This window comes from Oncorhynchus kisutch, linkage group LG14 (genome assembly GCF_002021735.2).
Source record: "Oncorhynchus kisutch isolate 150728-3 linkage group LG14, Okis_V2, whole genome shotgun sequence".
In the NCBI taxonomy this organism is placed as follows: domain Eukaryota; kingdom Metazoa; phylum Chordata; class Actinopteri; order Salmoniformes; family Salmonidae; genus Oncorhynchus; species Oncorhynchus kisutch.
In genome coordinates this window covers 28,416,505-28,434,148 of record NC_034187.2, presented here as the reverse complement: position 1 = coordinate 28,434,148, position 17,644 = coordinate 28,416,505, and the positions used below count along the sequence as shown (strand labels likewise).

The 17,644-nt window shown below is 38.8% G+C and overlaps 1 protein-coding gene across 1 annotated transcript; it reads right to left on the bottom strand.

The window, feature by feature from the left end:
- Window positions 1-5,650: 5,650 nt before the first annotated feature.
- LOC109903262 (visual system homeobox 2-like) lies at window positions 5,651-12,959 on the bottom strand. The gene is made up of 5 exons (XM_031787559.1): window positions 12,138-12,959; window positions 11,649-11,733; window positions 10,384-10,507; window positions 7,640-7,820; window positions 5,651-7,226 (listed from the first exon to the last, which is right to left on the bottom strand). The coding sequence occupies exons 1-5, from the start codon at window positions 12,550-12,552 to the stop codon at window positions 6,913-6,915; spliced, it is 1,119 nt and encodes a 372-aa protein (XP_031643419.1). The 5' UTR covers window positions 12,553-12,959; the 3' UTR covers window positions 5,651-6,912.
- Window positions 12,960-17,644: the final 4,685 nt, after the last annotated feature.

The window sequence follows — 17,644 nt, the reverse complement described above, 5'->3', positions numbered from 1 at the left end:
CCCAGCTCAGCCCTAACCCTAGCATCATGTCCAAACCTCCCCTCAGCCCTAACCCTAACTCTAGCATAACCCTAACCCTAGCCTTATGTCCACACCCATGCTCAACCCTCACTTTAGCCATAACTCTAAAGCTAATCCTAACCTTAACCCTAGCTTCATGGAGTACCTGGTTCATTAATTCATTAGAACATGAGTATCAATGTATGGCTCAACCCTTACCCTACAGTGTGGCAAAGTAAATACACAGAACAAACATATAAACACAACATGTAAAGTGTTGGTCCCATGTTTCATGAGCTGAAATAAAAGATCCCAGAAACACACAAAAAGCTTAATTCTCTAAAATGTTGTGCAGAAATTTGTTTACATCCCTGTTAGTGAACTTCTTTCCTTTGCCAAGACAATTCATCCACCTGACATGTGTGGCATATCAAGAAGCTGATTCAACAGGATGATCGTTACACAGGTGTAATTTGTGATGGGGACAATAAAAAGCCACTCTAAAATGTGCAGTTTTGTCACACAACACAATGCCACAGATGTCTCAAGTTTTGAGGGAGCATGCAATTGGCATGCTGACTATAGGAATGTCCAGCAGAGCTGTTGTAAGATAATTTAATGTTAAATTCTCTACCATAAGCCACATCTAGCATGGTTTTAGAGAATTTGGCAGTAAGTTCAACCAGCCTCACAACTGCAGACCGGTTTGCTGATGCCAAACGTTGTGAACAGAGTGTCCCATGGTGACCGGTGGGGTTATGGAATGGGTAGGCATGAGCTACAGACAACAAACACAATTCAATTTTTTTATCAATGGCCATTTTCATTTTATCGATGGCAATTTGAATGCACAGAGGTACCGTGACGAGATCGTAAGGCCCATTGTCGTGCCATGTTTGGAATGTTTGGCTCAACGTGTACGACAGCGTGTTCCAGTTCCTGCCAATATCCAGCAACTTGAAAAGGAGTGGGACAACATTCCACAGGCCACAGTCAACAGCCTGATCAACATCAACTCTATGCAAAGGAAATGTGTTGCGCTGCATGAAGCAAATGGTGGTCACACCAGATACTGACTGGTTTTCTGATCCATGCCCCTACCTTTTATTTCAGGTATCTTTTTCCAACAGATGCGTATCTGTATTCACAGTCATGTGAAATCAATAGATTAGGGCATAATGCATTTATTTAAATTGTACTGATTTCCATATATGAACTACAACTCAGTAAAATTGGTGAAATTGTTGCATGTTGCGTTTTTGTTCTCAGTATAAAATACTTTTATGTATTATGCAATTTACATAACTAATTTCCAAAGACTCTCAAATGTTTCCTGTTTTATGTCATTAATTCCATTTTCCTTTTGAATGTCATATTTAGCTCAAGAGGACCACCTTGTGGTCAATGCCACATATTTAACCCTTCCTTTCTAGGATCCATTTTCTCAAGCTTCTCTTTCCACCTGATGGACAGCATTTTTAAAAACTAGGCAAGTCAGTTAAGAACAAATTCTTATTTCAATGATTTCCTAGGAACAGTGGGTTAACTGCCTTTTTCAGGAGCAGAAGGACAGATTATTACCTTGTCAGCTCAGGGATTCCATTTTGCAACCTTTCGGTTACAAGTCCAATGCTCTAACTACTAGGCTACCTGCCGTCCCGCATTGTAACATATGAGGAAAACAATCATACATTAAAAAGTGTGATTAATCTCAAAAGTGTTGAAAACAACAAGCAAACAAAGAACAGCAAGCTTAGGTAGAATTCATACCTAGCCTGACATATGCATGAGGTTGAATGTTTAGCTGTACTTTATTATTGTGCTCCCTCTGGAGAATATTGACCACAAACAGACATATATTATAAGAGTATAAGAACTGTAGTCCTCTAAACCCTTCATCTCACCATCAGTGAAACACTGTTTAGATGCATGACTTCCCCAAAGTACCCAACAGAGGGCAGAATAACATTACATTTCATTACATTGGCAAATAGGGCTGTGGTCACATTATGTCAACTCACAAGAAACTGCATATAATATAATATCATATAAATATCATTCACAGATATAGCAATGATTTTATGAAGTTTACATTAGTTTATGAAGTCAATTCACTTCAACCAACCATAAAAGGGTTTTCTGAAGTTCCAGCTGCTGACTATAAGGCCAGTGATAGACAGATAGTGATGTCTGAATTGCTCTTGTGATGAACAGGGGTCCAGAATGTTTAGCCCTCTCTTTGCAGTGCAGTTTATCTCCTAAATGAACAGACTGATGGAATGAGATGGTGGACTGGAAATGGGTTATTGACATATATAATGATTTTGTAATGTTCACTTTCATATGCTGCTGTTCTGAGCTGCTATGTGCAGAGCTGTTGCCATAGGAAATTATGTTGGTTTCATCTCCATTCAACCCTAATGTGCCATTTGTAACATGGTTTATGAGCCTTTTCTCATTGATTAACTCAACTTTTTTTCTTGTACTTCATGTATTATTTGACAAAGACAATCACTCAGAAGAAATTGTGTTTTTAATGTTGCATTAAGAAGACTCTTTTTTTTTACATAAAACCTCTTATCTTACAGTTTGAAGAACTGGAGTTTCATCTGTACATCAGGAGAAATATGATAAATGACATATCTAATATAAACAGCTTTCTCGTCAACAAACATGATCCCTCATAAGCATCCATTGCACTTTCAAAGGATTAAATAGCTTTGCACTTAAATGAATAATCTTCACTCTGCGTATCTCTTAGCCCAAGTAATTTAATTTGTGAGTTTATATATCCTGGCTAAGGGTCCAGTTCACTATTTGCTATACGGCTCTTCCAACAGTATTATAGGATTCTGAGGATCCACAACGGGTCATTGCACTATTTTGTAAACTGTCTTTACAGTTTAGAGGGACAAAATAGTGCAATGACACGTTGTGGATCCTCAGAATCCTGTAATACTGTTGGAAGAGCCGTATAGCAAATAGGGAACTGGACCCTCAACAACAAGCTGTTCACATAACGTTTCTGACAGACAAATATCCTCTCAAATAGCTAATGGTAAATCTCAGCTCCACAGCAGATGTACAAACAAAGTGATGAAACTTTTATCCATTCACTTTTTTGCCTAGTTTTAAAATGCAGGATGCCAACTTCATTTTGTTTATCCCTCTGAGTGTTTTCATTTAGATCCAGCAAACAGAAACCAGAGTGGATATTAAGATTCTAAATATTCCAAAGGTTTAGATGTGTATAAAATACAATTTGTTGGACGTGATCTGAAGTTTCTGGCATTTCTAATAAACTGATCCACTGAATCAAGAGTGACAAATATGAATGAAAGGGATGTTTCCTAAAACATAATTTTGTTAACACAATCCAGGCATTATCACACCAGATGTCATTGAATTGATTACACTGATGCTAAGTAAATTGAAGTAAATTAGGGTTGAATTTACAGTGTAAATTGAATGACAGTGTCACTATATACGGTACACCATATTTTCCCTCTCCTGTGACATGATGGCTGATGGCAGCCAATTCTGATCTTTTTCAACTAGTTGGTCTTGACCAATCAGATCAGCTATTTTGTTAATAATTGGGGGGCGGGGGGTCTGAATTGGACTGCCTGTGTAAATGCAACCAAATATGATTCTAATCTGGGAAGCATCCAGTGTGCATACGTCATGATGCCTACTGACAGCCTACTCATCTGCCTGTTGCTCAATGGAAATGTTCTATATTTGCTATGAATGGCTTGGAATGATTCATTTCATAAAGGAATAAATAAAAGATCAGCCCAAGAGATACAAAAAGGCTTGAACTATTCAAACCTCTGGTTTAGAATAGTATACAGTAATAGATCATTTGATAGATCATTCAGAGTGAATCTGATTCAACATGCAATCTGATGGATTCTGTCTTGCATCCAAATCTATTCTAAACTGAAATCATGTTGACCTAATATGAACCAATGAATGTAAGACAGCTCAGCATTTCAGCTAGCAGTATGTGCATACTTAAAAAAGCTGGATGGATAAGTGATCTAAACATCTAGAATAACAGGATAAAACAGCATTAATGGAGACAGATATGGTTCTGGCTAAGTAACAGAACAGGTGCCTTTAATACAGGCTGAGAGCACCTCATCTGAGCTGCTCTCACTGGCTCCCCTCTCCGATATGACCCTTATGCACTGGCCCCATACTTTAATCTGAGAGAATGAAGCCTCTCTACTGCAATGGATTACAGGCAGCAGAACAAAATACTGCACTTGGCTTCCCTGGGAACAGGCAGAGCATGCAGGTATAGGACCAGCTAGCCACCTTCTAATCAGCATGACCAACGGAGCATCTTGCACAGGGAATGACAAGGACAAAACGGCAAATGGTACCAACAGGCTCCGAGACAGATTCTACCCCCAAGCCATTAGACTGCTAAACAGCCATAAGACTGCTAAATAGCTCATTAAATGGTTACCCAAACTATTTGCATTGACCCTATCTTGTGCGGAGTCTATGCACACTTACAATACTATATATACACCATATGTATACACTCTCACACACTACACTGACACTCACACAAACCCACACACATTCACATACACTACATACGCACACACATACGTCACGCACACACACGCATGTAGGCATGCATGCACACACACATCATAAGCTGCTCCTACTCTGTTCTTTATTTTACTCTTTCTTATTATTTATCCTGATGCCTAGTCACTATACCCTGCCTGTATGTACATATCTACCTCATATTCTGTACCTCGTACCCCTACACAGTGACATGGTACTCCCAGCTAGCACATTTGGTTCCTTGGAAGTTGTGGGAATGTAGGTTTTTGGTTTCCCATTGGTTCTGGGAATAAAGCCATATGTTTTCTGACCGATAAAATAGAACGTTTTTTAAACGTTCTGAGAATGGAAGTGAACATTTAGCCTGTTATGGGAATGTACATTTTTAGTTGAAGGCAGGTCCTGAGAACGTTTTACTACAATTACCTGAAAGTTTTCCTGGGAGGTTTTATCAACGGAAATTATAGGTTATTTTGAGTTTTTGAATAACTTCCTTAAAACATTCACTGAATATTTCAATGAGACTTTTAATAACACTGCTGGCTTAGTTTAACTCCAAGCACAGATAGGACACATGGAAATGAATTTGCTTAGGCATTAATCATGCAAACATTGCAGCATAGCATCAGTGAGATTCAAACCTATGATCTTCTGTTCTATATCTATGGAATAAGACCACTGAGCCACCTGGATGGACCTAGTATACTATGTTTGTTTTTTTACTCATGCGAAACTGTTCATTTTGGTCTATTCAAACAGACCCATTTCAAAGGCAATTGTTTTACTGAAGTACTGAAAATCCCACAAAATAATGTTTTTTTTTAACGTTCTCTGAACCTACTGAGAACATGTCTTTAAATAGAACCATGAGAAAAAAACAGTTGGAAATGTTATGCTTAAAAGATGCACTATGCAGAAATCGCTCTGCCATTTCCTGGTTGCTAAAATTCAAATAGTTCGCATAATTTCAGTTTATGAGACAAAACATGCATGTATAGTGTAGAGAATCATTGTACCATCTAAACTGCTGTGAAATATCTTACATTCCCAATGTCAAACCAGTTGGAAAACGTTCCTAGAACATTACCAAAAATGTAATTAAATGGAACCATGTTTGAAATTTTAGGAAACTTTATTTTAAAGTATTGAAATACCAAGGAAATACCATTATTTTGTCAAGCTCTCGCCAAGTTCTAAGAAATGTATGGTTCTTAGAGCATATGGTTCTGTATATAACTTCATCTTTGTGTATTTTATTCCCCTTTTGTTACTATTTTTGTATTACATTTTTTGCATTAACTCTGCACCTTTGGGAAGGGCAAGCATTTCATGGCAAAGTGACTGGCTGTGACAAATAAAATTTGATTTGATTTGAACTCTGGTAGTTTTTAGAGCGTCCATTGTCTGGTACAGCAGTCCAGGACTTACTGAACACACAAATAGCATAAGTATGCCCAGGTAGTGGGCCACTTGGCTTTGTGTTTAGGTAAAACACTAAATAAAGCAACAGACCTCATCAACAAAACTAATTATACTCTGTATTGCATATTATTCAGACTATGAAACAAAAACGCAAACATTTAAAGACCACATAACAGTATGTTTTAACAGTGCCTTTGTGAGCTATCTTTCTTTATCTTTGTTATATACAGCATAATAACAAGGTAAGATAACTTTTTAATTGTTGTGTTCCTCTTAATTAAGAGAAAATTGTTTTCCCTTTCATACATCATCATCCCAAAGAAAAATCTTGAATATGAGTCTTCAGGGAGCGACTATACAAGAAACACAGTCAGCATCAATATTATGGATGCTGTGAATTCAATATACAGTATACTTTCAAAGATTGGCTACTTATGTATCAACAAAAGTCCTAATTGGCTCATTCTAACAAACACAAGTATACACTTTGCATACTGAATGAGTAGTTTAAGAATATTCAATGAGAGACATTAGTAAAGTGGGTATCTTCTAGTTATAGGGGTTGTCAGCAATATACATATGTATGTAGTGTTAACCCCCATATTAAACAAGTTTTAACAATATATAAGCAACCATATATGTATGAATGTCGGGGAGTAAGAAAGACAGAAAGTGCATTGGTGTTTTTCTTAGTCAATAAGAGACAAATTCAGTTATCTTATCTCTCCACTAGGAAGACCAGTTTAAATAAGGTCATTTTAAAACAGCATAATAGAGATCTAGGATGAGTTCAACATGTAAAAACCTCAGGGAACACTGAATAAAACTGATAGATCTAGTTGAGTCCATACAGATGTTTAGAGAACAGTCAAGAGAACTGCAAAGTCTTTACAAAGTGAGGGTCTATGGACTCTTGGGCTCTTCCACTGGACTCAAAGGGTCACTAGATTTTTCCTCTGCTGCCTGTCTCTCCACTTTGCTCTCTGGTCTCTCACATGTAACAGTCCCGAGCACCTTGGCACTGTGCTCCTGTGCTTTTGCCCTGAGTGCTGCGATGCTGTTCTCCCTCAGTTCCTCTTTGGAGATGGGTGACTTGCCCTCCGGCCTCTTCTCCTCCATGTCACATTCTTCTCCTCTCTGAATGGCTGGCTGCTGGGGAATGTCGAACTTCCCTGTTGGCTGGACGACCGTGGTCTCCATGGACTTTTTGTGCATCCCTGTAAAGAATTGGGGGTATTCGGATTTAGAAAAGCGTCTGCTGATTGGAAAGCCATCTTCAACTGAAAATATTAAACAAAGAAATAGTTCTGATTTAGCTATAGGAATATGATCTTCAAATTGAGGATGCATAATAAATGTAGACCAATAGTCAATACTTGCTGTATAGTTTTTTCCCCCACTACGCAAGAAGTAAGCCTACCAAATATAAATGATGATATCTTGATAATTTCAGAGCCATTTGATGAAAGGATGAAACCAAGAATAAAGTATTTGCCCTCTGCCCTGAATGTCGAGGAACACACCCCACCATCACAAGTAGAAAAGTAGAATGTAGAGAATATATGAGAGCAAGAATTAATTCAAAGCATGGAGGATGAAACCTGCTGTAGATTGAACATTAGTCTCATACCAAGCAGCCATGGGGCACAGGAGTCCATGATGCCATCCTTGGCAGACTTGAGGATGGAATCCGGTAGGGGGATGGAGTGACGGACCATGGCGCCATACAGCCCATACTCTGCCATCACACTGCTGCGTCCCCAGCACTTCTCCCTCTTCCTCCATTTGGCCCTGCGGTTCTGGAACCAGACCTTTAACCCAGGAGGAGTCATTAAGTACCACCTATCAACACTGAATCTAGCAATATTCAGACACACTGACACTAGCAGCATCAATGAGTCTTCTGACAGACACCACCACCTTAAAAGGCTTTAGCACTACCATCACATTGCGCCACAGTGTTCCAACTCTTGAAAAATTGTTTGTATCATTTTTGTTGTTTTATTGGTTGTTGTATTCTACATTTGTGTGACTGTCCTTGTCTATCAATGTATCAGTGTTTGTTACTTGTTTTGTGTTTTTTTTGTGGACGCCAGCTGCTGCTTTTGGAAGCGCTAATGAGATTCCAAATAAAGACCCAATGGCCCTTCATGCCAATTCTGTTCTATAATTTGTGAAAACAACATAACTAAATCTGGTTTTATTTCATTTTATTACAGTCATTTCAGTCTTGTGTTGTGTTGTTTTGAGATCTCTGTAAGACCCCTTATGCAATGTTTGGCTATCTCCACCCAGTCTGAGGTAGTCTGGATGGATATTCAATGCCAAATGTCAAATGTGGAACTCCATGACCACTGGTTGGGGCCCCATGCTATCTGTCAGCTCAGTGAGAGGCCAAATTGATTTCATAGCACAACACAGAGCTGTTAAACAGCCTACTTGGCCACATCTGATGGCTGTGTGTAAAGTGCAAAAAAATAAAAGAGGAGGGGCAAGCACAGAGATGTCTCGAATGTGGAGGGGAACCAGACATGAAATTGAAAATTAACAAAACAATTTCAAACCTTTTTCTGTTCATTCTAATGATAGCCCTTATTTCATACAATATACTTTTTTTTATAAGAAATTGCTTCTCTGGCCCTCAAAGGAAGCTGAGGGGAAAGCTGCGAGCAGAAGCGACCCCTAGGGCACGCCAAGACTGATTGAAAACTAAGTTAATTTCAAGCTCAATCGATGGTGGACAGGCGGGCAAATATCACGGGAAATTAAACGAGCGGGACTCCGGGGAGCGGCACTATTGACCCGTGCTAATAAATTCAATGTAGTTATATCATTTGAACTCCCCGCGTCTCGAGCCAGCTTCCCCCCGGAACAAGGCATGCTCATCTGATTCAACTAATTAGACTGTATGAGAAAATTGGATGTTAATTTTATTTAGGATTGGAATACAGTTTTTTTTCCATATTATTTATTCGCGGCGAAGAGCCATAATGAGAACGAAATTAAACGCCGCTCGGGCAGATGGATGGTCCAGGTCACACCGCAATCTTCTTCTGCCTTGATAGCTTGATTAGGTCGTTAGTGCTCCTGTCCGAGAACAAATTGTTTCACATCCAACTACACCTAATGAGAGATTATCTGGCGAGGATGCTACTAGAGGTGTCTTTGTTCAGACAGGTAGAGAGGCATTATTGTTCGATTTATGTGGGCTCACTTGCCTCCTCCTTAAAACATTAAGGAGCTAACTATTTCGTCAAGTGCAGAGTAAGCCTATATCACTTCACTTTTCATTTTCCACGCCATTCATTGGTTATTAGACGCCTGCTTTATAACCTGGGCCCAGGCTATTTAAATGTCAAATTATACCTCAAGGTAGACCTGCCTATAGGTCTACACTGCATAAACCTATTCAGGTACCAATGTCCTTTATTCTGGCCGGGGACGCAAAAACCACCTGATACCATAGGCCTTCTTTATGAATGACTGAAATTGTTTGTAAGAGACCGTATCTGAATTATTATAATACATATCAAACGCAGATTATGGTCCCAATGTACAGTGGCAGGTGTCAGTGGTGGTTTAAAGGGCTACTTCGGGATTATGACAATGAATGTTGTACCTTTATTTACTTGCCCAGAGTCAGATGAACTCATGGATAACATTTTGATGTCTCGCCATCCAGTATGAAGGAAGTTAGAGGTAGTTTCGCAAGCCATTGCTAACTAGCGTTAGTGCAATGACAATTGATAACTAGCGTTAGCGCAGTGACTGAAAGTATTTGATATCCACTAGCATTCGCTAACGTTAGTTATCAATTGTCATTGCACTAACGCTAGTTATCAATTGTCATTGCACTAACGCTAGTTATCAATTGTCATTGCACTAACGCCAGTTAGCAATTTACCTTCAAACTACATGCAGAGACATAAAAACTGTATCCACCAGTTCATCTGACTCAGGGGAAGTAGATAAAGGGCTTAATTTACAAAATCCTAAAGTATCCCTTTAGTAGTGCTTGCTCCAAAATAAATGCACAAAAATGTGTTTAGAAAAACTAATGTGTCACTGATAATCACATCTCATTGGAGAAATACATTTTACAATTAGCACAGGTTCTCCTATAGGGAATATTTTGGAGAGTAACATAATAAGTACATTTGAGTTTCTTGCAAGGGACAATGCGAATTATATAAAAAATAACTATATTTGACATGATATTCCAATCAAATAAAAAATATTATTAACAGGAAGAATGCTGTTTTGAGACATTTAAATGCTATTTAGGGGAGGAAGAACTGCAGTTACAAAATACATTTCCCCTGACATGATACAATAACAACAGTGCCAACAATAGGCTATAACCTGTAGTCATACCTGTATTCTGTCCTCAGGAAGCTCTGTTTTCATAGCCAGCATCTCCCGTGCATACACATCAGGGTAGTGGGCTTCGTTAAAGGCCTTCTCCAACTCCTCGAGCTGGTAAGATGTGAATATGGTTCTGTAGAAATATGAAATATGTGTAAATTGTGGACATTGAAAAATGTTCGAAAGGCGACTAATAGGCAAGCTCGGTTGGCTATTATTTATTTCAAACAGATCAGATGTACAAATGCACACCTTCATTTGTATGGTGGCAATGCATTCCATTACATCTTATCTATCCAAGGTGTCTGTATGCATTTCATCTTAGGTACATTAACAACAATGGTGCATTTGAGAAATAGACCTACAGTAGACTAACTCACATGGCCTCCAAAAGCAGCTGCTAAATTTGATTATTTCTTCTCTTATTATTTGTTTACAATCATTTTAAAAAGGCCTATTCAGTAGCCTATTTGAGGCAGTGGATGTATCCCAGAAGCCAATGTGTAGGACTATAAACATGCATTCAGTGAGTAGGCTACAAAAATAAGTGGATTAATTAAAAAGGTTAGCAAAATTTTTTTTTGCGGGGTCTATTCCTTTATAGGGATATATGCTGGTATAAAGGAAATCATATTTTTCCATTTCAATGTCTGATCACCCTTATTGAATAAGAGTATTCACAGACTACGCCTATCTCTATGAAAGGTTTTGACATAGCCTACTTGTAGGCCTACACTCGATGGTTAAAATAGGCCAAAGCTTTCACACCCCAAAACAAATATACATAAGAATATATGAAAAAAGACGGACATGTTAGAGTAGGCTAGCCTGTAAATTCACACTTGAAATAAAATACGAGGTGTAAATATGATGTATTTGCTATGAAACATGTCAAACATTTGAAACCAAGGGCTATTGGGAAATAAGGCAATGCGTTGCCTAATTGCGTTTAATTAACTTGAATTTCAAACATATAGGCCTAGACCCTATTCAATTTAATTCCATGTTTGTTAGGTATATACGGTTATTGATAGCCTAATGGCCACTGACAACCTGTAAATCATCTCAGTAATTAGCACAGGCTACTATATCAAATTATATCCTAGTCTAATCTTGTGTTGAATTAAGACAGTTCAAAATGCCTAAACAATGTAATATTAAAAAGGAGTGTTAGGCCACACCAAAAATTATGAAACATGCGAGCTTCAGAAATTGAACAAGTTATTAGCATTCTGATAAAACAATAATATCATGTGTTGGAATGCAACGTTTACCGGTGCCGTCTTTTCTTCCGTTTCTTGCTCTGGCTTAATGAGGTCTTTGAGAGTTTTCGTTCGTTTGACGAAAAATCTTCCGAGTCTGTGAATATTAGAAAACGTGACAACGTGAATGACTCGTTTGAGACATTAGATCATTTCCAATGTGTTATCACAATTGTTAGTGATGACATTAAGTACAATTTCTCCAACACAAATGTTATCGTTTTATTTTGTTACTGTTATATATTTTTAAACTATGTTTTATTTACTTTACCTTTATTTAACTAGGCAAGTCAGTTAAGAACAAATTCTTATTTACAATGACGGTCTACTTACTGACATAAGTAGCCTATTGCTATTATTTTATATTATTATTAGCCAATGGTTATCCATTGTCCCTTTATAGTTCAGCCTAATAATAATATTACAATTATTATTCGAATAAATACAAGCATATATTTTAAGTCCTTATTTCAGGCTAATGACAACGACTGAAATTCCTACCCGAACTGGCGGACTGGCTGTGGTCCAGGGGTCCCACAGTTCTATTGTGGGGCTGCAAGTGAACGTTCTGCGAGTCCTGCAGGACCTCCAAAAACGCTGGTTGGCTGTAGAACGACGGAATCCCTCCAGGCCCGATTAATCCCATCCCAACTCCGACACCAGCGGTACCAAGCATTGACCTGGCGGCAAGCAGGTGCGCCCCAGATGGCAGAGACTGCAGGGTGCTCCTCGGGACCGCCGAAGAGTCTTTATTCAGCCCTAAAATCTCCTGGATCCCGAATCCCGTGCATCTGGGAGGGTGCGTGGCGCTGTTCTTTGATTGTTGGTGCAGGCTGTTACCTCCGTTAGCACCGAGAGAGGACGTTTTGGATATATTCAGCGTTTCAGATAGCACAGCTCCTTGTTTACCTGTCATGGTGTCTTCGATAGTATTCCCTATTTTTAGCGGCTCACAGGTTGGTCCCCAGTGCACGAACCACTATGTATCACTCCAGACTCTTGAAAATGGTTCTTTTATCAAACAGGTCCACACCAACAAGAGTCAGAGCCCAGCAGCCAATCAACTACTAGGGATTTTTCGGGATTCCTGCGCATCAAGCATTACGCGCCTTTGGAAATGGTTTATTCGCTAAGAACTGATATATTAAGGCTATGGGCACAAAACCGAGAGTGTGAGGATACCCAAAACGCCTGCGGATAAAGATAATGAAACAGGTGCACGTAGTTAAAGCCATGCTATTCATCCAATTTATTGAAAACAATTGCATCAATGCAGCCACAGGCCTTTTGAAATGTTTTTCGTTTGTAGGCTAGCGTGTGTACTCGTTTATACTGTATATCAACTCTAGCCACTTAATAATGGGAATTGATGGGAAATTATGTAAATATATCACTAGCCACTTTAAACAATGCTACCTTATATAATGTTACTTACCCTACATTATTCATCTCATATGCATATGTATATACTGTACTCTATATCATCGACTGCATCCTTATGTAATACATGTATCACTAGCCACTTTAACTATGCCACTTTGTTTACATACTCATCTCATATGTTATACTGTACTCGATATCATCTACTGTATATTGCCTATGCTGCTTTGTACCATCACTCATTCATATATCCTTATGTACATATTCCTTATCCCCTTACACTGTGTATAAGACAGTAGTTTTTTTGGAATTGTTAGTTAGATTACTTGTTGGTTATTACTGCATTGTCGGAACTAGAAGCACAAGCATTTCGCTACACTCGCATTAACATCTGCTAACCATGTGTATGTGACAAATAAAATTTGATTTGATTTGATTTGATTTATATTGACTATAAAAATTATTCTGGTATTTAAACGTGATCTCGATATTATAATGCCATGCAGAATTAAAACTATATGAGGCGGATTGAATGAATCCGGGCCTGGATTTAGTTACCATAAAAATAGTTTAGTTTCATAAAAATAAAACGCAGTCCATCTTTTTTTAACCTATATTTAACTAGGCAAATCAGTTAAGAATGAATTATTATTTACAATGACGGCCTAGGACCAGTGGGTTAACTGCCTTGTTCAGAGGCAGAACGACAGATTCTTACCTTGTCAGCTCGGGGATTCGATCTAGCAACCTTTCGGTTACCCAATGCTCTAACCACTAGGCTAACTGCCGCCTCTTCTAGTGCTATTTCCATCTTCTATGATCACTATGTCCATCCCTTGCCTCACACATGAACGGATAATTGATCCGAGGCAAGGAAACCATCACATGGACATCAAAGCCTCTCCATAACGACAGCTGGACGCGAAAACACATCTCTGCCTCGCTAGAGACTGATCTCACAGCAGCATACAAGACAGATTAATGGAGATGGACATTTCGCAAAATAAATGGAAAATTAGGAAAGAATCTGGGCTACCAACGTGTAGGCATTAGAAGCTATTTACTAAACAACGTTCACAAATGAATTAATGCGAACAAAAACAGCATTAGGCCTAGCCTATATCACTCTTAATCGTATAGAAAAGGATAGTTATTGATGCATGGGGTCATTTGGGGAGCATGCCAAGCATGTTCATAAAGTGCAATTACATTAATAAAGATGATTACCATTATCAAACATTGCACCATTTTATCGGATGTTTAATGTGTTACATAATTTTCTTTAGGCCCTATTTGTCTTGCTAATGGGTTTTATCCTATCCACATTTTAATCCCCGTTGCAATCCTAAACAATTTAACTCTGTGTGGAGGCTTTGTAGTTTATCTTTCTATATGCACAAGTCGCTTAGTTTAGATAGTCAGTTTATGTTTCATATTTTAATGGGGAGAACATATAGCCTATTGTATTTTAATGTAAAAATGATCTATTTCGAATTTTTTTTCCTATATCTTATCGAATTTGCCTATTTGAAAAACATTGATTTGGTATAAATTAAATTGACGTTTTTCTTATAATTTAAAATGTTCATCAAGGAATTAGATATAGCCACCCTTTTATACTTCCAATATACTTCTTCATCCTAAATATCAGGAGTCTTTTCCGCGAAATAAAATAACAATAAGGCCTACATTTGGTGCAATTTACAAAGTAGCCTATACTTGGTTAGTTTTGAATATAATGAATAAATAATTAAATAGTTTGACACGTTTAATCACATTCTATTGGGCAGTTGCAGAGTACCAGAATAATGTTCAAATGTAAACTACAATTTGGAAAATATTTAGATATGGCAGCCTTCTTTTGTCAATACTGCCTTGGACACAAATAATTTACGATTAGGCCTACTTGTGAACAGCTCCATGGGTCAAGAAATTAATACAACCATTTTACGCATAGAGACTGGATGAGTTTTGAGATGTGTGTGGCACAATTTGGACATCTGCACAGATAATTACACCAAGATCATTTATGGACTGAAACTATTTGAGGGGGACAAAGCAAACTCAGATCTTATCTAAGTGTCATGTGGTAACAGATGAATACCTGTCCTGGTTTATAGGGGACCGGCAGAGGGTCAGGCGGGCCAGAGGAAGGAAGCAACGTTGGCGCGTGGCAAAAACAGTTGATAAAAATCTAAAATCACGTGACTGACAAGGTTTTAGCCAATGAAACACAATGGACAATTAGTATGCCTACTTAGTTATTCCACAACAAGAAATTACATGCTGATTCTATGGGAACTTGTTATTGTTGGATGTGAAATTTACGTATGATGTCCAGCCATGACTATTGACAGAGACATAATCCCGTTGATGCCTGGTGTGGGTTATCAGATTTATAAGCAAGACATTACAGACTGTATCTGTTTTGTGTCATGCTAATAACGACATATCCATGGCTACATTGAGGTTCATATAAGATATTAGCCTATATAGGACTACATCTTACACATTTGAAGAAAACACCCTTTCGATGTAGATAAATAGGCCTAGCAATTAGGGTATTGCAATTTGTGCGCCAGAATGCATACTTCTGGTGAAATGGCAATACTGACATCCTATTTTGTAGTTGAGTTCATCTACAGACCATTTAGATTTCGTTCATATCTGATCCAGTCGATAGGGTGAGAAACACAGAAGTTAAAACAAAATAAATATTGTAAACTATAGCCCAGACCTAAAAACGAATCTGTTCAGCAAAATCATATTTTACATTAAACAGTAAAAATTGAGCCACAGATTAAGAGGGAGAAAAATATTACCGCCACAATTACTCGTTGACCAGTTGAAACTAATTAGGGGGCTATTAAGTCAAAATTTCATTACGGGTAATGAAGAAATCAATGTTATCGGGAATATGCTAATGACGCATCAGCCAGTAGAGATGAACCCATCTATTCACATGGAACCGTGAGTCAGGATGACCTGTCAATTACACCGCGGGTTCCTGCCCTCACTCCACCACCACTTCTGTTGCAATCTATCACGGCTTTGTTGTTTATTGTTGCTGGAGACCCTCTCTTTCTCACTAGGCTTTTAATAACCCATCTCCATATCAAAATGACTCCACCCTGATTTACATGCAGATGAGCGAACGGTCTAATAGGGTTCTAGATTAAAGGCAGTTTTAGTTCACTCATTCGTGTATATTGGGTTTCCCATCAAAGACCACAACATCCAAAGGCTGCAGATTAAATGGCAAACAAACAGCTGTTGCAAAAATGTGTTTATCTGTTGTTTCCCCCTGTTTCCATCTTGCTGTGGGCGAGTTGTCATGTTGTGTAAACCAGATTGCCCTCAAACAATGGTATGAGAAACACATCTATAGTTCAAGATCCCAACTCAAGTGGATGGCCTGAGGATGATATAAGGCTGAAAAGTGGAATAAATAAACAAATGTGGGCTTTAGCTTTAAAACACATTACATATCCATTCCAAACATGATTATCTAGTGTGTTCGACAAACTGATGTCCTGCGGTCAAAAAAAAGAAGTACTGACCTCTATAGGCTAGAGGTCAAAGCAGAGGGTGTTTAACTGCATCTTCCCATTTCACCAGGCATCTAAATGTTGCAAATTAAAACCTCCCCCTTTGAATAAATACCAGTTGAGTCTTCAGTCTGCAGTCATTTTGATTGGAAAGGCTTGAAGTCTATTTGTAATAATGAATAAGTAAATAACTTTCAATCCACAGGAAGGTCACTAGATAATGGGCTATGTGATGGGCTGTATCAGTAACATAACTATGCATTAGCCCAACCCCTGCAGATTGCTTGAGCTTGATATTTCATACTATGCAATCAAAATGAAGGATCACCGACGCTCCCCAAGCACACATCTGCAGTCGCACTATACTGTGCAGCAGTTATGAATGAAAGCAGCATTTGTCTACTCTAAGACTGCCAGCAGGAAAATCCAACACATTTTGTGATTCAGCCTGTTATAGTGCTGAATCAAGCCTGGGCCCCTAACTCTATAGCTGTGTTGAAACAGTGAGCCAGTACTGATGACAGCACACATCTTGTGCCGAGTCAGGGGAAAACTAAAACACTGCAAGAGGGTCTGCTTTTTTTCTTTCCCCAAAGCGCTGCCGAGGGCTTGATGACCCCCTGATGCAAAGTGAGTTTGCTAGTTCCAGTTCTCATGGCTCCTCTACAATTGCGTGTTTGGGAGCTGCCTGCCGGCATTGCTTAACTAGGCGAGGAGTTGATTAATTTGCACTAATTGACAGCTAATTAAAGGCCTGAGGGAACATCGAATTGACGTTTGTCGGGGCAGTGAGGCTCGGTGAGGTCAGGGCGATGTATTGTTGACGGATGGAGGAGTTTGTTCTCTCTGAATAGACGACCCCTCCATGGGGAATGACCCGTTTCTCGAGGAGCATCCAACGGACCGGAAGCCTCGCATGAGATACAGCCACCAGTGATTGCACCATATTGTGAACGCCAGGTCACTTACTGTGTCAACACTCAGTAGACTGATCAATGTACATCAGTCAATATCAACAAGTGTTAACCAGCCAACACAGCAATAGGCCATGTCAACCAGTCAGCTCTACACTATCTGAGC